The sequence below is a fragment of the Artemia franciscana genome, chromosome 4 (genome assembly GCF_032884065.1).
Source record: "Artemia franciscana chromosome 4, ASM3288406v1, whole genome shotgun sequence".
In the NCBI taxonomy this organism is placed as follows: domain Eukaryota; kingdom Metazoa; phylum Arthropoda; class Branchiopoda; order Anostraca; family Artemiidae; genus Artemia; species Artemia franciscana.
The window spans coordinates 48,107,883-48,124,085 of record NC_088866.1 but is presented as its reverse complement, the minus strand read 5'-3'; the positions used below and the strand labels follow the sequence as shown (position 1 = coordinate 48,124,085).

The following is a 16,203-nucleotide window of genomic DNA, read 5'->3' as shown; positions in this document are numbered from 1 at the left end:
TGTTTTATATTTTTTCCCCTATTTTTTAACGTGATGACCGGTACTATAGAAAACGGCATTACTGCATATAGATTTCTCTTTTATGAATATTTAATTACCAATTATTCTTCTTCTTTTTTAAGATATACTTGGCTGTGTCAGTTTCTAATTAACCAGTTGGAACAATTTTATTGGCATTTTTCAGTGTCCTTTAGACTTTAAACTAATTCAAATGATTGACATTTGTTGATTCAATTTTTTATTATTCTCCATTTTTGTTGCAATTGTTCTCGCAGCCTGCCCTCGCAAGTTTAGCTTCTGGTCTGTTGTTGGCTAATTTCGTATTTTGGTTCATAATTAATGATTGTGCTAATACTGCTATTTGGGTACCTTTTAACCCTCAAATAACACTGGGTACAAAAATGATTCTCATTATTTTAGATATTTTTCACTTAGGAAAACTTAGCGTGTGAAACTTCGAGTTAGTAAAATAGAACCTAAATTTTGAGTCACGATCTTTTTACTGAATAATTCCGCAAACTTTACTGATTTCGACTGAAAATAAAGAACCCTACTAAAGAAGTTTCAAGCTCCTTTATGCGAAAAGGTAGAATTTAGAATTTATTTATTATTTATTATTAGAACAATGATTGTCATGGCCATGTAAAATATCACAAAAATTGTGAGAAAAAGAAGGAGCACTCAAGCAGCTCATATCACAGTTAGGTTAGGTTAGCGAAAATGTAGAAATTAGAATTTATTTATTATTTATTATTAGAACAATGATTGTCATGGCCATGTAAAATATCACAAAAATTGTGAGAAAAAGAAGGAGCACTCAAGCAGCTCATATCACAGTTAGGTTAGGTTAGCGAAAAGGTAGAAATTAGAATTTATTTATTATTTATTATTAGAACAATGATTGTCATGGCCATGTAAAATATCACAAAAATTGTGAGAAAAAGAAGGAGCGCTCAAGCAGCTCATATCACAGTTAGGTTAGGTTATGTTAGCGAAAATGTAGAAATTAGAATTTATTTATTATTTATTATTAGAACAATGATTGTCATGGCCATGTAAAATATCACAAAAATTGTGAGAAAAAGAAGGAGCACTCAAGCAGCTCATATCACAGTTAGGTTAGGTTAGGTTAGGTATGCGAAAATGTAGAAATTAGAATTTATTTATTATTTATTACTAGCTGTTGGGGTGGCGCTTCGCGCCACCCCAACACCTAGTTGGTGGGGGCGCTTCGCGCCCCCCCCCAAGCCCCCCCGCGCGCGTAAGTCGTTACGCGCCATAATAGTTACGCGCCATTGTAGTTGTGTCCCTATGTCCCACCTGTGAATATAGATATATATATATATATATGGTTTTAACTACGTAAAACTTGCGAATATACAACATTCTTTGCTGTCCCATTGTCTTTGCATATAAATAGATTGTCAGGTTATCCCCCTGTTTCCCCCGGTGTCCCCGTTGTAGTTGTGTCCCTGTGTCCCGGTCGTCATTTATATTCCCTGTGTCCCGGGTCCCGGTCATCATTTGTATCCCGGTGTCCCGGTCTGTATATACATTCGTTTTTTAGTTTTGTTTTTCTCCTTTATTTTTTTCCTTTTTTTTTCTTTTTTAGCTTATTTAGATTTTTAGATTTTTTAGTTTTTTTTATTAGTTTTTAGTTTTTATTTCTTTTTAGTTTTTTTGTCCCGGTCGTCATTTATATCCCCCTGTTTCCCCCGGTGTCCCCGTTGTAGTTGTGTCCCTGTGTCCCGGTCGTTATTTATATTCCCTGTGTCCCGGTCGTCATTTGTATCCCGGTGTACCGGTCTGTATATACATTCGTTTTTTAGTTTTGTTTTTCTCCTTTATTTTTTTCCTTTTTTTTTCTTTTTTAGTTTATTTAGATTTTTAGATTTTTTAGTTTTTTTATTAGTTTTTAGTTTTTTTTTCTTTTTAGTTTTTTTGTAGTTTTTACCTTCTTTTTAGTTTTGTTAATTTTTTTTTTTACTTGTGTCCTGGTCGTCATTTATACTCCCTGTGTCCCGGTGCTTTGTTGATTGCTAATCGAACATTCCTTTTGTCCTGGTCGCTTTCTCTTTGAGTGTCGTCATTTATTTTTTTCTTTTTTAGTTCTTTTAGTTTTTACCTTTTTTAGTTTTTTTTTAGTTTTTAGTTTTTTTAGTTTTTTACCTTTTTTTAGTTTTTTTAGTTTTTTAGCTTTTTTATTTTTTTTATTAGTTTTTAGTTTTTTTGTAGTTTTTGCCTTTTTTTTTAGTTTTTTGTCCTGGTCGCTTTCTCTTTGAGTGTCGTCATTTATTAGTTTTTTCCTTTTTTTTTTAGTTTTTTATTGGTTTTTACCTTTATTTTAGCTTATTTTTCAGTTTTTTCCTTTTTTTTAGTTTTTTTTTATTTTTTATTTTTTTTAGTTTTTTACCTTTTTTTAGTTTTTTTAGTTTTTTTAGTTTTTTAGCTTTTTTACTTTTTTTATTAGTTTTTAGTTTTTTTTTGTAGTTTTTGCCTTTTTTTAGTTTTTTCAGTTTTTTTTTAGTTTTTTATTGGTTTTTACCTTTATAGTTTTTTTAGTTTTTTAGCTTTTTTATTTTTTTTATTAGTTTTTAGTTTTTTTTGTAGTTTTTGCCTTTTTTTAGTTTTTTCAGTTTTGACGTCACCTAATCCAGTTTTTTCAGGTGACGTCACCTGACACATCCATCCACACATCCATCCACACATCCACAGACAGACAACTTATTTTTATATATATAGATTAGAACAATGATTGTCATGGCCATGTAAAATATCACAAAAATTGTGAGAAAAAGAAGGAGCACTCAAGCAGCTCATATCACAGTTAGGTTAGGTTAGCGAAAATGTAGAAATTAAAATTTATTTATTATTTATTATTAGAACAATGACTGTCATGGCCATGTAAAATATCACAAAAATTGTGAGAAAAAGAAGGAGCACTCAAGCAGCTCATATCACAGTTATCACAGTTAGGTTAGGTTAGGTTAGAAGCAAGAGCACGGATGCGTGTTTATTTGTTGTTTCTTTTTGCTTTCCCCTGGAGTGAACGTATCAAACAAGTGATCCTAGAAGATCTGTAGAGGGTCCATTTTATCAAAAAAAAGTTATAGTGCCATTTTTAAGTGACTAAAAATGTCGGAAGGTAACTAGCCCCCCTTCCATCCTCTTTTTTATCCAAAATTGCCTGATCAAATTTTTGAGACAGTCATTTCCTTCAGTGTGGTCGAAAGATCTAATAACTATGTTTTTGAGGATAACTTGATCCCCTACAGCCCCCGGGGGAGGGGCTGCAAGTTATTAACATTGTTCCGTTACTTACATATAGCATTGGCTATTGGCAAGTATAAAGATATCTTTTTTCGGGGGGGGGGGGGGTATTTTTCTTGTGGGGCTGCTTACGCTGGAGATTTTTTCCATGGATAAGTTCGTGGGGAAGGGAATTTTCCATGGGAGCGGGAGCCGGATTTCCCAGCATTAATTAGAAACTGTCAGAAATTAAATAAAAAAAATAAGGTTTTTCAACAGAAAAGAGTAGTATCAAAACTTAAAACAAACAGAAATTATTACGTACAGGAGGGGGTTGTCCCCTCCTCGGTACTTCGCTCTTTACGCTAAAGTGTTTTGGAATTGTAAAAAATTACAGTTTAATTATTTTTATTATAGACCGTTTAATTATTATATTAATTTATAGACCGGTTAATTATAGTATATTAATTATATTATATTAATTATTTAATAGACCGGTTAATTATTATATAATAGACCGTTTAATTATTCTAATTAAACGGTCCTTGTGCATCAAGAGTTATCTGTATATAATTAGAACAAAAAGTCGAACTTTAGCGTAAAGAGTGAGGTAAAGAGAGGGGCCAACCCCCTCAGATACGTAACAATTTCTGTTCGTTTTAAGTTTTAATGTTATTCCTTACTTTCAGTTAAAAAAGTTTGTTTTTTATTTAACACTCTTGAAGGACAGAAATACTAAATGGCAGAATAGTATTTTAATTTTGAATATTAAGTTAATGAGGCAGTAATTTTCTTATAAGAATGTATCCAAAGTTTGCTATGCTATTAGTTAAAATTGGCTGCAACCATGGTTACTTTACTCGCATGAAAGCAGTGCTTAGGAAAATATTTTAAGCTTTCAACTTAAAGGCAACTGTTAGCTTTCTCATGAAATATAAATTTCGTCTAAATTCAAAACCTCCCCCGAAAACCAAATACCCAGCGCTATCTATAATTTGTACTGATTGATTATTGTGGTGCTAGGTATGCAAGTTAAAGACTACTACCAGGAGATCAAGCTTTGCTCCTTGAAAAGAAAGACAGTCTTTTTTTTTTTTTACAGAATAATTTCATTTTCACATATTCTGTAAACCTTGTTGCATATTTATGCCTACAAATTATTCTACACTGTCGACAATCAAATTATATCGCAGTATACTCTTAAAATATTTTAAAAAGGCTTTTATTAGGTAGCATGCCAATTTTCAGAAAGAAAATATAGTACTGTTTTCGAGAAAAAAAATACGGATAAATAAAAAAAATATACGTGTTGGCTATAAGAACTAACCGCTTTTGCGGGGGGGTATGGTACACCATTAAGTGTATATTAGGGTCTTAAATCTATTTTTGTGTGCGTTTTAAGAACATATTTGAGAGGAGGTTCCTTTATTTAATATGAAGCATCCCCCTTCTTATGTTCAGGTATAATGTTATAAATATTTCAGAAAAATTGGAATGACTCCTTGGGTGAAGTGGAGCGAGTCTTCAGATTTGTGCTTTAAATTTTCCTCTGCTGAAAGCTCCTATTCCATAAGCTTTACTAATTTAAGCTGTGTCTGGAAGGAAGAGATGACCGACGATGAGATTAGTCAAAAATCTGAGGTATGCAAGACTGTTAACCATTTCCATGATGTTTTGATTTCTCTAAAGAAAAAGTAATTTCTGAATCACCCCTATAGAGATTTGCCATATAATGTAGTATTTTTTTTTATCATTGATTATCGTACTTTACACTCTTTTGTGGTCAAATTTGGTTTAAATTTGTGGCCCGTTCCACTCCCAAAATCTTAAGTTCTACAGAATTTCTGGGCATTTCTTTTTCAGATTATCAAATAAAATTTATATTTAATATTGACCCCATCCGAAAAAAATAATTCTGGGTAATGTCTAATTACCATATATAAAATAGTTCTGGGCTGTCTACGCAAAATAATTCAAGACATCCGTGTCTATAATTTTGAAATTTGAAGTTTAAAAATTGTATTAGAGAAGTATCATAAACAGAAAGACAATGATCCTCAATACCCCTACCAAATTTGTAGTGTCAAGACGAGGTCTATGATTATGACCAATAAAATTGAAAATAAGAGGCACTCCACTCCCCTCACTCCACTCCAGCAAACCACTCTTTCTGTTCATTTTGTATATCACTACTGCCCTCCATTATGCCATTATACTGCCCTCTGTACAACTGCCCTCCATTTGGGTCTTTGATTATCTTTAAGATTTTCTCATGGTTTCTGTAAATCCAAAGAAGTTCCTATGTCCCGCGACAGAGTGAACCAAAAACTTTCAAAAAATCTATGAAAACGAAGTTGATTTCATTTACATTCATTTGGTTCACAAAGCTGTCTCTACAGGCTAAAGGTTTTGTCACAACATAATCGACTTGGTTAAAAACTGGTTTTTCTTCTCTTAGCACAGGATATACATGTCTTTGAATTCTATTTATCGTTATTTGAAAAAGGAATCATAATTCTAATCGTCTGAAGTATCAACATACGCCTTCTGCAAAAAATCCACTAGTATCAATATTTTATAATTTTTCACTTTTTTTGTATATTTTTTTCTAACTTCACAGATACACTTGGTTTCCTACATATACGATTTTCAAACAGTTCATGGTAACGAACTGGAAATAAAGAGCGACGCAGTTCAATAGTATTAGAAACTCCAAAAAAATGTAATTTTGATACCAACAGACATCAAAAGAACCGACTTATTATGTTGATTCCAAATATATAAGGTTCATAAAGTTCAGTGTTACCCATCAAAGGCTACAAGCCTAAGAAAATTTGTGTGATTTTTGAAAAAGGGAGGAAACATCCCCTAAAAGTCAAAGAATCTTAATGAAAACCACAAAATCAGATTCAGCGTATCAGAAAACTACTTTAGAGATTTCAAGCTCCAATCTGCAAAAATGTAGAATATTGTATTTTTTTTTTCCAGAAGAAAGATCACAGGTGAGTTTATTTGTTTTGTTCCAAGGGATTGTATCGACCCACTGGTCCTAGAATATCGGGAGAGAATTCATTTGAACAGATATTAAAAGTTCTAATGCCCTTTTTAAGTGACCAAATAGATTGCAGGGCAACTAGGCCCCCTCCCTCGCCCTATTTTTCTCAAAATTGTCGGATACAAATTTTGAGATAGTTGAAAGGCACAATAACTATGCTTTTGGAGATGACATGACCTCTCGCGGCCCCTGGGGATAGGTCTTTAAGTTATGAAATTTGCCCATTGTTTACGTATAGGCTAGTATTTGTTATTGGGAAGTATGCATACATTTTTCGGTGGGGGGGGATTTTCTGCTTTTGAAGAGTTCTCATGGCAAGAACTTCTTATGGAGAGGGAAGTTTCCAGGGGGTGAACTTTTCAGAGAAAATTTTAAACTGGGAGGATTCGCGTAAATTTTTATACAAAATTCTTTTTATATGTCTTGTTTTTTCTTTGCCGACTCAATTTTACGCGTGGAGATATTTTGGATAATTTTTCCTGGGTAAATTTTCATCGCGAATGAATTGTTTAGATGATATTTTCATGGGTAGGGGGGATTTTTCTGTGGAGCCAAATATCCGGACAGTATTTAAAGACGATCAGAAACTAAATTAAAAAAAAACAAGTTCTTTTCAATTTAAAGTAAGGAGCAACATTAAAACTTAGGCTAAAACGAACAGAAGTTATTACGTTTATGAGGGGGTTTGTCCCCTCCTCAACATCTCGTTCTTTACGCTAAAGTTTTAATTTTGTTGCAGTTGCTTAAAAACGACCCCTGAAACACAAGGGTCTTTTAATAACGATAATAAGAAGCTTTTTCAAAACTACTAAAAAACTTTGTCTTTAAGAGCGAGGTGTTGAGGAGTCGGTATCCCACCTCATATACGTAATAATTTCTGTTCGTTTTAAGTTTTAATGTTGCTCCTTATTTACTGTTGATAAAACTTTGTTTATATTTAATTCGCAATCGAACACGATTATTCGGCCAATATCGGACGCAAATAGATTATCTATTGTGACCCCTATAATAACTATCGCGTCGATAACCGATTATTTTTGACCCAGTGAAATTTTTATTAAATTAATATTTTTATTAAATTTAAAATATTTAAACTAATTTTTATTGAATAAATTTTCTTAGTGCACATATGTTGTGAAGATTCATCGAATTTCAGAAGTAATTGGACACACAGCTATTTATATTAGGACCAGGTTTAATTGCTAGCTTGTATACTATTCCTAGAACAAAAGTATTTCAAAATTTTCAGGTGCTTGGCGCATTCCAGGCATTGAAACGGGCATTTTGTAATGTATACTAAATATATATGTTTCATTAAGTTTGGTCTTACTCATCAAAGGTTACAAGCCTGAGAAAATTTTCCGGATTCTCGAAAAAGGGGAAAATATCCCGTAAGAGTCAAATAATTCTGATGAAAATCACAGCAGCATATTCAGCGTACCATAGACGTCTACTTTAGAGGTTCCAAGCTCCTATCTGCAAAAATGTGTAACTTTTTATTTTTGCCAGAAGAAAGATTACGGATGCACATTTTTTTCCAGGGGTGATCGTATCAATTCAGTGGTCCTACAATATCTGGAAGGGGTTCGTTCGAACGGAAAGTAAAAGTTCTAGCACCCTTTTTAAAAGTGATAAAAAAAACTGGAGGACAACTAAGCCCCCTCCCACGCCTTTTTTCTCAAAATCATCCGATCAAAATTTTAAGATAGTCATTGGTTTAAACATAGTTGAAAGTCTGAACGACTATGCTTTTGGAGATATCCTGACCCCCAACAGCCCCTGAAGAAAGGTCTTTAAGTTATGAAATTTGCCCAATGTTTACAAATAGTATTTTTTATTGGGAAGTATGCATACATTTTTTGGGTGGGAAAAGGGAAATTTTCTGATCGTGGTATTTTTCAAGGGGATAGTTTTCCATGGGGAGGGAAGTTTCCAGGGGATGTATTTTCAGGGGAAACTTTACGCTGTGGGAATTTACCAGAATTCTTATTCGAAATTCTCTTGCTTTCTTGCTTTCTCTGTGCCAACTCAATATTACGCTTGGAAGTGTTAAAGGTAATTGTCCGGGGTAAATTTTCACCAAGATTGAATTGTCTAGAGAATAGTTTCATTGGTTGGGGGATTTCTTGATGGATGTGGGGCCATATTCCCTAGCATTATTTAAAAAATGATCAGAAATTAAATAAAAAGACAAGTTTTTTCACCTGAAAGTAAGGAGCAACAATAAAACTTAAAACAAACAAAACTGTTATGTTTATGGGGAGGGTTGCTCCTCCTCAACATCTCACTCTTTATACTAAAGTCTGAATTCTTTCCTAATTCTTTAAGAACGGTTCCTGAAACATTATATTTGTTTAATTGGAGCAATAAGAAACTTTTTTTTTTAAAGTCCTAGAAAATTTTAGCGTAAAGAGTGAGGTGTTGAAGTGAAGCGATCCCCCTCATTTACGCAATAATTTCTCTTCGCTGAAAGTTTTAATGTTGCTCCTTACTTTCAGTTGAAAAACATTTCTTTATTTAATCAAGATTAAGCACGGTATCTGTACTATAAAATCTCGATTACAAGCATACGATGGTGGCTGGCGTTCACCCCCTCCCCCCGCGGAAAATTTGTTTCTTAGGCATGGGTGTTCTGAAAAACAGATGAAGATCTGCTTGATGTTTTCCAGAGAAACTGCCCGCGGATTATTCTGGGTAACCGCCTGATGGACCGTATTTCAAATAGTAGGCTGCAAAAAAAGTGCGGTTCAATCCCGCTTTCTAGGGCTATACTGAGAGAAAGATTGAGATGGCTTCAGCAAGTTCTGTGGCTGAAGGATGACGGATTGCCGAAGGTTGTCCTTTTCAGCCAACCGTCTAGGGTTAAACAGAAAGCAGGTCGTCCGTGGTTAGGGTTGGGAGGATGTCATAAAGAAAGATTTAAGGGAAATGAACACTTCCTGGGAGGGTATAAAGAGGGAGGGAAATGAAAACTTCCTGGGAGGGTATAAAGAGGGCGGCTATGAATAGATTGGGATGGCGGAGGAGCGTGCGTAGCTGTCTTGACCTCAGTCGGCTTGATGCTTGTGGTTGTGAGTTGTTAGTAGAAGTAGTAGTAATAGTAGTAGTAGTAGTAGTAGTAGTAGTAGTAGTAGTAGTAGTAGTAGTAGTAGTAGTAGTAGTATTTGATCATTTTTACTTGACTTGGGAATGTCGGCTCCAATCCCCCTCCCCCTAAGATCTTGACGAGATTGCAGTCTTGGTTAAGTAGACAAGTTGACCTTAATTTGGTTTGACTGCTGGGGTGGAATTTTGCTTTCATTTTATCCATCCCTACATTTTGAAGTACCTCAAAAGACAAGTGTGCTGCGGTTTTGGGTCAAACATTGTTGCCAAACGCTAGGTAATGCTGGTGATTTTTATTTCCGACTCTAGATTTGGTTTTTACTCATGCTTCTTGGGTTTTAGCACCTAAATTAGTGACCAGGAGGTTCAGTTTCAAACGCAGACTAGTAAGAATGACGTAATTGGTAATTGGCTAAATCGCCTAATGGGAGTCGTCGGGATTTAAGTGTCTCTTGTGCAAAAATAAGATAGTCGTTGTACTGTTTCAGTTCAGGCTTGGTGTATTAGTTTTAGTTTCGAAATGTCTTTGAATGAAAACAACATCATTTTCCAAAATATAATCATTTTCCAAATTTTAATCGTTTTCCAAACTTTAATGGAAACTTATTCATTTGCGATTATTGTACAGAGGCTTGGATACTATGGAATCTTATGAAATTTGATCATCTAAACAATTTGCGTATTTTGGAAGCAGACAAATTATCTTTAGATTCGCAGAGCGAATTAGAATTAACTGACTGAATTAAATTTTAATTAACTGACTTGAATTAATTAGATTAACTTATTGAATTAACTGACTGAATTAAAATTTTAACTGAGTTAAAATTAACTCAGTTGAAAATTAACTGAGTAAATCCGCATAACGAGAAAATTTACTTACTATTCTGGAAAGTAGGCGAGTGGCTTTCGAATATTTTTTGATTATCATCATTGAATAATAATAATAATTTTCATCGTTATTGTTGCTATTATAATTATTGTCTATTGCTAATATAGTTTATGTTTTCATTATAGTGTTTTCTTTCCAGTCCCATCTGCACTTTTCCCTTTTCCTAGTTTTATGCTCTAACTTCTTGTTTGTATACAACCTACCTGAAAATAGGGTGGATCTCCCAAGAGTAGTTCAAATTCCCTTCCCCGTCTGAGAGCTATTACAAAAGTTGCTCGGAAATCTATTTTCTTGCATTTTTACTCCAATCCTAGAACCCCCCCCCTGTTTAATGGCCAGACTTATGTGTAACTGTTGTTTTGCAGCTATTGGACAATTTTGTTGTTGTTTTTCAATTTTATAGAAACTACATTCACTGGCTCAAGGCCTATTCTTAATTTTGTCCTTTTTCTGGAATGTCAACTGCATCAGTATAAGACTCTTTTTTTTCAGAACTTAAATCCATCAATCGAAGCTTCTAACAAACGTATTACCTCCATTGTGGGATCCGTAGTGAATGATGAGAAAGCCAGACAGAGTTCCTATGTTTATTTGTCTGAAGATGGTAACCGAAAACTGGTTATAAAAATGGAGCAGCGCCTTGAAAATCTTCCTTTTGTTTGGGAATTTGAGCCTGAGCTCCAAACGAAAGAACAGGTTGGTATATTTACTTTATCTTGCTACTGCTACTGTTGACTGCATTACCAGCATGATGCCAACACAGCTGTGCACGTTCCTCCTCTTTCCCAATCTGTTCAAAGCTTCCCTCTTTACATCCCCCCCAATACGTTCCAATTTTCTTTAAATTCATTCTTACGACCTCCTCCTGTTCGGAGACAACTTGTTTTTCGTTTGGTATTTAAACTCTCAAGTTTAGTATTTAATTGTTCCAGGAAAGTTTCTCTCAAATTCTCATCCTGGAGTCTGCCAACATCATAAATTCCCGGGAGGTAGTTATACGGGTAGCCACTAGTATCTCCGTCAGTCGGTTCAACTGTAACTGATACCCTGAACTTCTTTGTCCGGAAATGAGCAATTAATATTGTATTATTAATACCTTCCCAGTCTTATAAAGACTTAGCAGCTTCCTGCTATTTTTGATAAATAACAATATTCATTCCGAATTTTCCTAGAAAAAATATTTAGGTATTTATAATAATTTTTTGTTTATTTTGTAGTCAAATTAACTCTACATATTCTAATATTTTAAATATTATAAATATATTATAAATATTTAAAATATTTTAATTTTTCTGGATTGATCTTTATTGTTCTATATGTTGTTATGTTCTGTTATTTTTCTGTTTGTTTTGTTTCCTAGTAACAAATTGAAATAGATCTCTTCTGCTTCCTCTGCAACCCACTAAAAATCGCTTATGAAAACTGTTATTGGTTTTCAGACAACTCTTCACCCGCCTATTAAGTGATATTGTACTCTTTCTTTACTCTTTACTCATTTGTGTTTTTCATCTCATCGTTTTCATGTCCTTTCTAGTTCAACTAATAGGGCTTTAAAATCTCCCAAATTATGTGCTATTTCACTCTGCTATTCTATCCCTCTCCATGTTAATTTGCAGTTTCTCAAAATACTTCTTTTAATGTTGGTGTATTGGCTTTTTATTTTCTCCAATTTCAACTTTCTCTACTTTATTGTTGTTGCACGACCCTCTTTTTCTCCTTCTTTTTAGATATGTCCCTACCATTCTCTTCCAGAATTTTTTTATATTTTAACCCAGATTTGTTTGTTTATTTTTTGTCGTTCAAGTATCCTTACGAGGTAGTAATTTACCTTGTGTTTTTATTTGTTCTGTGTACGTTAAGTACAATGGATCAATTTATTGATTGATTAACAGGATACAAATTAGACTAAAATTCATGTTTATAGTAAACATTTTGAATGTAATTAAGCATGGTTAGGGAAAATTTTTGACGGTGATCTAATGAAAACGTAAGCCTGGTGAATTACTGAGGTATAAACTATGAACGCTCATAAAAGAATTGAATACGGTTCCTGAAAAGATATCACCTGAACAGTTTATCGTTTGTATTATTTCTGATCCTCTATGCTCGAGTAGCCAAAATTTCACAGTGAAAATTACCAGTTTTACCAAAATTACCAACAGAATGCTGGTAATTTGTTTGCATAAAGTTTTACCTTTTGTCAGCTTTGATGGTCATTTACTCCACCGGTTGGAATGAGAATTTGTCCGTCAGTTAAAATAAAAAGGTTGATGTGGAACCTTTTCTTGTTATCAGACTTCACTATTTAGGCCAATTTCTATTTCCTATAGGGAATATTTTTCTGTGGGGGGGGGGGGGGGCAGGTAGGTAATCTTAAGGTAAAACACATTATAGAGTATATGCCTCTCCCTTTTTTCCTGAGTATAGTTTTGTTAATAAAATTATTACTAACTTATGTTTATCAAGAGTTAATTACCAAACAGTTCATAATAACCAACTGTAAGGAAGGAGCGACCCGGCTCAATAGTAACCTAAACTCTAAAAAATGGAATTTTGATAATAATAGATACATCAAAGGAATTCAAGTTCTATGCTGATTTTAAAATATGTAAGTTTAATTAATTTTATTCTTGCCCATCAAAAGTTACAAGTATGAGAAAATTTGCCTTACTTTCGAAAAAAAGGGGAAACATCCCTTAAAAGTCATAGAATATGAATGAAAATCACACCTTCAGATTCAGCGTATCAGAGAACTCCACTCCTCAACGCCTTGCTCTTTACGCTAAAGTTTGACTCTTTCTCACAACTATACTTTTTAAAAAATAAAAAACTTTAGCGTAAAGAGCGAGGCATTGAGGAGAGAGCAGCCCCTTTCATACACGGCATAATTTCTGTTCGTTTTAATTTTTTATGTCACATCGTACTTTTAGTAAAAAAAAAAAATTTTTTATTTAATTATATAGGCTACTGAATGAGTGTTATAGAGTGAAATAAATATTTTTATATTTGATTTTCAATAAATTCGTTAAACATTAAAATGAGTAAATCGTTGAACATACATAGACAATAAGGAAGGACAGCAGCATCAGAATAAAAAAATCGTCAACGGTATTACCGTTGATGATTTTTCAATTTATTACCGCTAAAATTTTTCAATTTATTTATTTCAGTTGAAGGAAGATATTGTATTACCGCTATTATACAGTTTGGTTGAAATGGAATATAGAGAAAGGGAATTGATCCACATAATCAAGAGGAAAGACGCAGAAATAGAAGATTATAAAGCGACCGGAGCTAAGGTTTCCAGAAGTAATGTTTTTATTCATTATGAAAAAAAAAATTACCAATGCAACAGCACAAACACATAAAAAAAAAGAAAAAAAAGAAGGGGAAAAGGAAGACTGTTTTCTTACATTAGTAATTAATATAGATCAGTACTTGAATGAGGCATTAACCCTACTCATCCATACAATCCCCCTAGGTCAAACAGCATAGCCATACACAATCAACCATAAAGAATAATCCATAGACAGGCAGTCGTGTCGTAAGTAAGTAAAAGTCGTCATTTACCAAATTTAAAAAACAGTAAAAAAGACGCAACAAAATTCAGAGGCAACAACCCAACACAAGGGCTATATATATCACTATATTCACCGGCTGCATAGAAGAACAAGAGCTAAGAGTTCATATGGCACTTGTGACGAGGCAAGAAGAGTTCAGAGCCAAGAGCTCATATGGTATGAGCTCTAATAAAATTCTAAGAGCCAATAGATTGATTTAAAAGGAAAATCAGAGGCTAAATGCCGGTCGGGATTCAAAATAAGAGCTCTGAGTCACGATGTTCTTCTAAATATCAAAATTCATTAAGATCCGATCACCCACCCGTAAGTTATAAACACCTAATTTTTTCTAATTTTTCCTCTCCGTTTAGCCCCCCAGATGGTCGAATCTGGGAAAACGACTTTATCAAGTCAATTTGTGCAGCTCCCTGACACGCCTACCAATTTTCATCGTCATAGCACGTCCAGAAGCACCAAACTCGCCAAAGCACTGAACCTCTCCCCCAACTCCCCCAAAAAGAGCAAATCCAGTACGGTTACGGCAATCACGTATCTACGACATTTGCCTATTCTATCCACCAACCTTCATCCTGATTAAATATTTCCGATTTCCCCTCCAACTCCCCCCAATGTCAACAGATCTGGTCGGGATTTGAAATAAGAGCTATGAGACATGAATTCTGTCTAAATATCAAATTTAATTAAGATCCGGTCACCCGTTCTTCAGTTAAAAATACCTCAATTTTTCTAATTCTTCCAAATTAACACTACCCAGCTCCTCCAAAGAGAACGGATCCGTTCCGATTATTTCAATCACGTAACTAGAATTTGTGCTTTTTCTTCCCATCAAGTTTCATCCCGATCTCTCCACTATAAGCGTTTTCCAACATTCCTGTTTCCCTCCTCCAACCCCCTATGTCCCCGGATCCGATTCGAGTCGAAAACGGAGCATCTGAGACATAAGATCCTTCTATATATCAAGTTTCATTAAGATCCCATCACCTTTTCGTAAGATACAAATACATAAGCTAGACGAAAATAGCGACGAAGACCACACTGCCTTTCCATAACAAACAAATACAACGTAGAGACAATAGGGAAAATTTCAAGACAGTGGAAATTATTTCTGTAGATATTTCGGCCCTATGTCCAAGGGCCGTCTTCAGCACAATACAAGAATAAGAGAGAAACTATATATATATATATATATACATACATACATATATATATATATATATATATATATATATATATATATATATATATATATATATATATACATACATACATATATATATATATATATATATATATATATATATATATATATATATATATATATATATATATATATAAAAGAACTTACATCAAATTGTGAGGATTAAAACTGAATAATTAAAAACACTTTTTAAAACTTTTTTTAAAAATAGCCCTAGCATCTTTACTTCAACGAAGTTCAACCAGGACTGGCGAAAATAATGAAATGAGAATATAAGCTCATTCAAACTGAAGAGAATAAAATGATTAGATGCATTTTCTTAAAGCTAATCTTGCTTGTTTAGCAGCCTGTCTCAAAGGCCTTTTCGTAGTTGGTTCAGTACTATTATAAATCGGTTTAGTAAAATATTTTGTTAGATCATTTTTAATTAAATTTGAGTATAAAGAATTTAGTGAGTATTCCCCCAAGTCCCTGTTCAAAGAAATATTATTATTTATTTTGAAATTAATTTCGATTGATTCTCGAACTACCTGTTTTATTCCCAAATCATTACTAATGAGTGAAGAGTTTTCAAAAAGCATCATGTGGGACGGATTATTAAATATATGCCAACCTAAAGCAGAATCAATGGATTTGTTGGAACTATTTGAAATTAAGGCCTTGTCTATGTCATTTTTATGCTGTTGTAACCGTTTGTCTAGATTCTGATGAGTCCTGCCGACATAGTATTTTCCGCAATCACATGGTATTTGATAGACCCCTCTTTGGCGAGTAACTGGGGTCTTATCTTTACCCGAATTTAAGAAATTGATGATTTTAAAATTATTAGTAAAAACTACGTACAGATTATTTTTTGTGCAAACATTTTTTAATTTTGTTGTGATCTTTGGGATATACGGAAGATAGACAATATTTGAGGGCTTATCAGTAGCCTCACATTGTGAAGTATCTTCTTCGATTTTACAAGAATGTCTTTTAATTCTACGGTTAACTATTTTATTGACAAAAGGAATGGGGTATCCATTACCAAAAAGCATATCTCTGATAAAGTTTATTTCTGCATTTATATATTAATTGGAGCAAATATTCAGGGCACGATCAATGAGGGAAGTTACAACTGCTCTTT

The 16,203-nt window shown here is 33.6% G+C and overlaps 1 protein-coding gene across 1 annotated transcript in view; it reads left to right on the top strand.

Annotated features, from left to right (window-relative positions):
* Positions 1–14,052, top strand: part of LOC136026527 (non-homologous end-joining factor 1-like) — a 40,189-nt gene extending 26,137 nt beyond the window's left edge. Inside the window, exons 2-4 of the mRNA XM_065703192.1 lie at positions 4,734–4,890; positions 10,791–10,994; positions 13,469–14,052. Of these exons, the coding sequence (XP_065559264.1) occupies positions 4,744–4,890; positions 10,791–10,994; positions 13,469–13,666 (549 nt within the window). The 5' untranslated portion in view covers positions 4,734–4,743 and the 3' untranslated portion in view covers positions 13,667–14,052. The remainder of the gene's footprint in view (positions 1–4,733; positions 4,891–10,790; positions 10,995–13,468) is intronic.
* Positions 14,053–16,203: the final 2,151 nt, after the last annotated feature.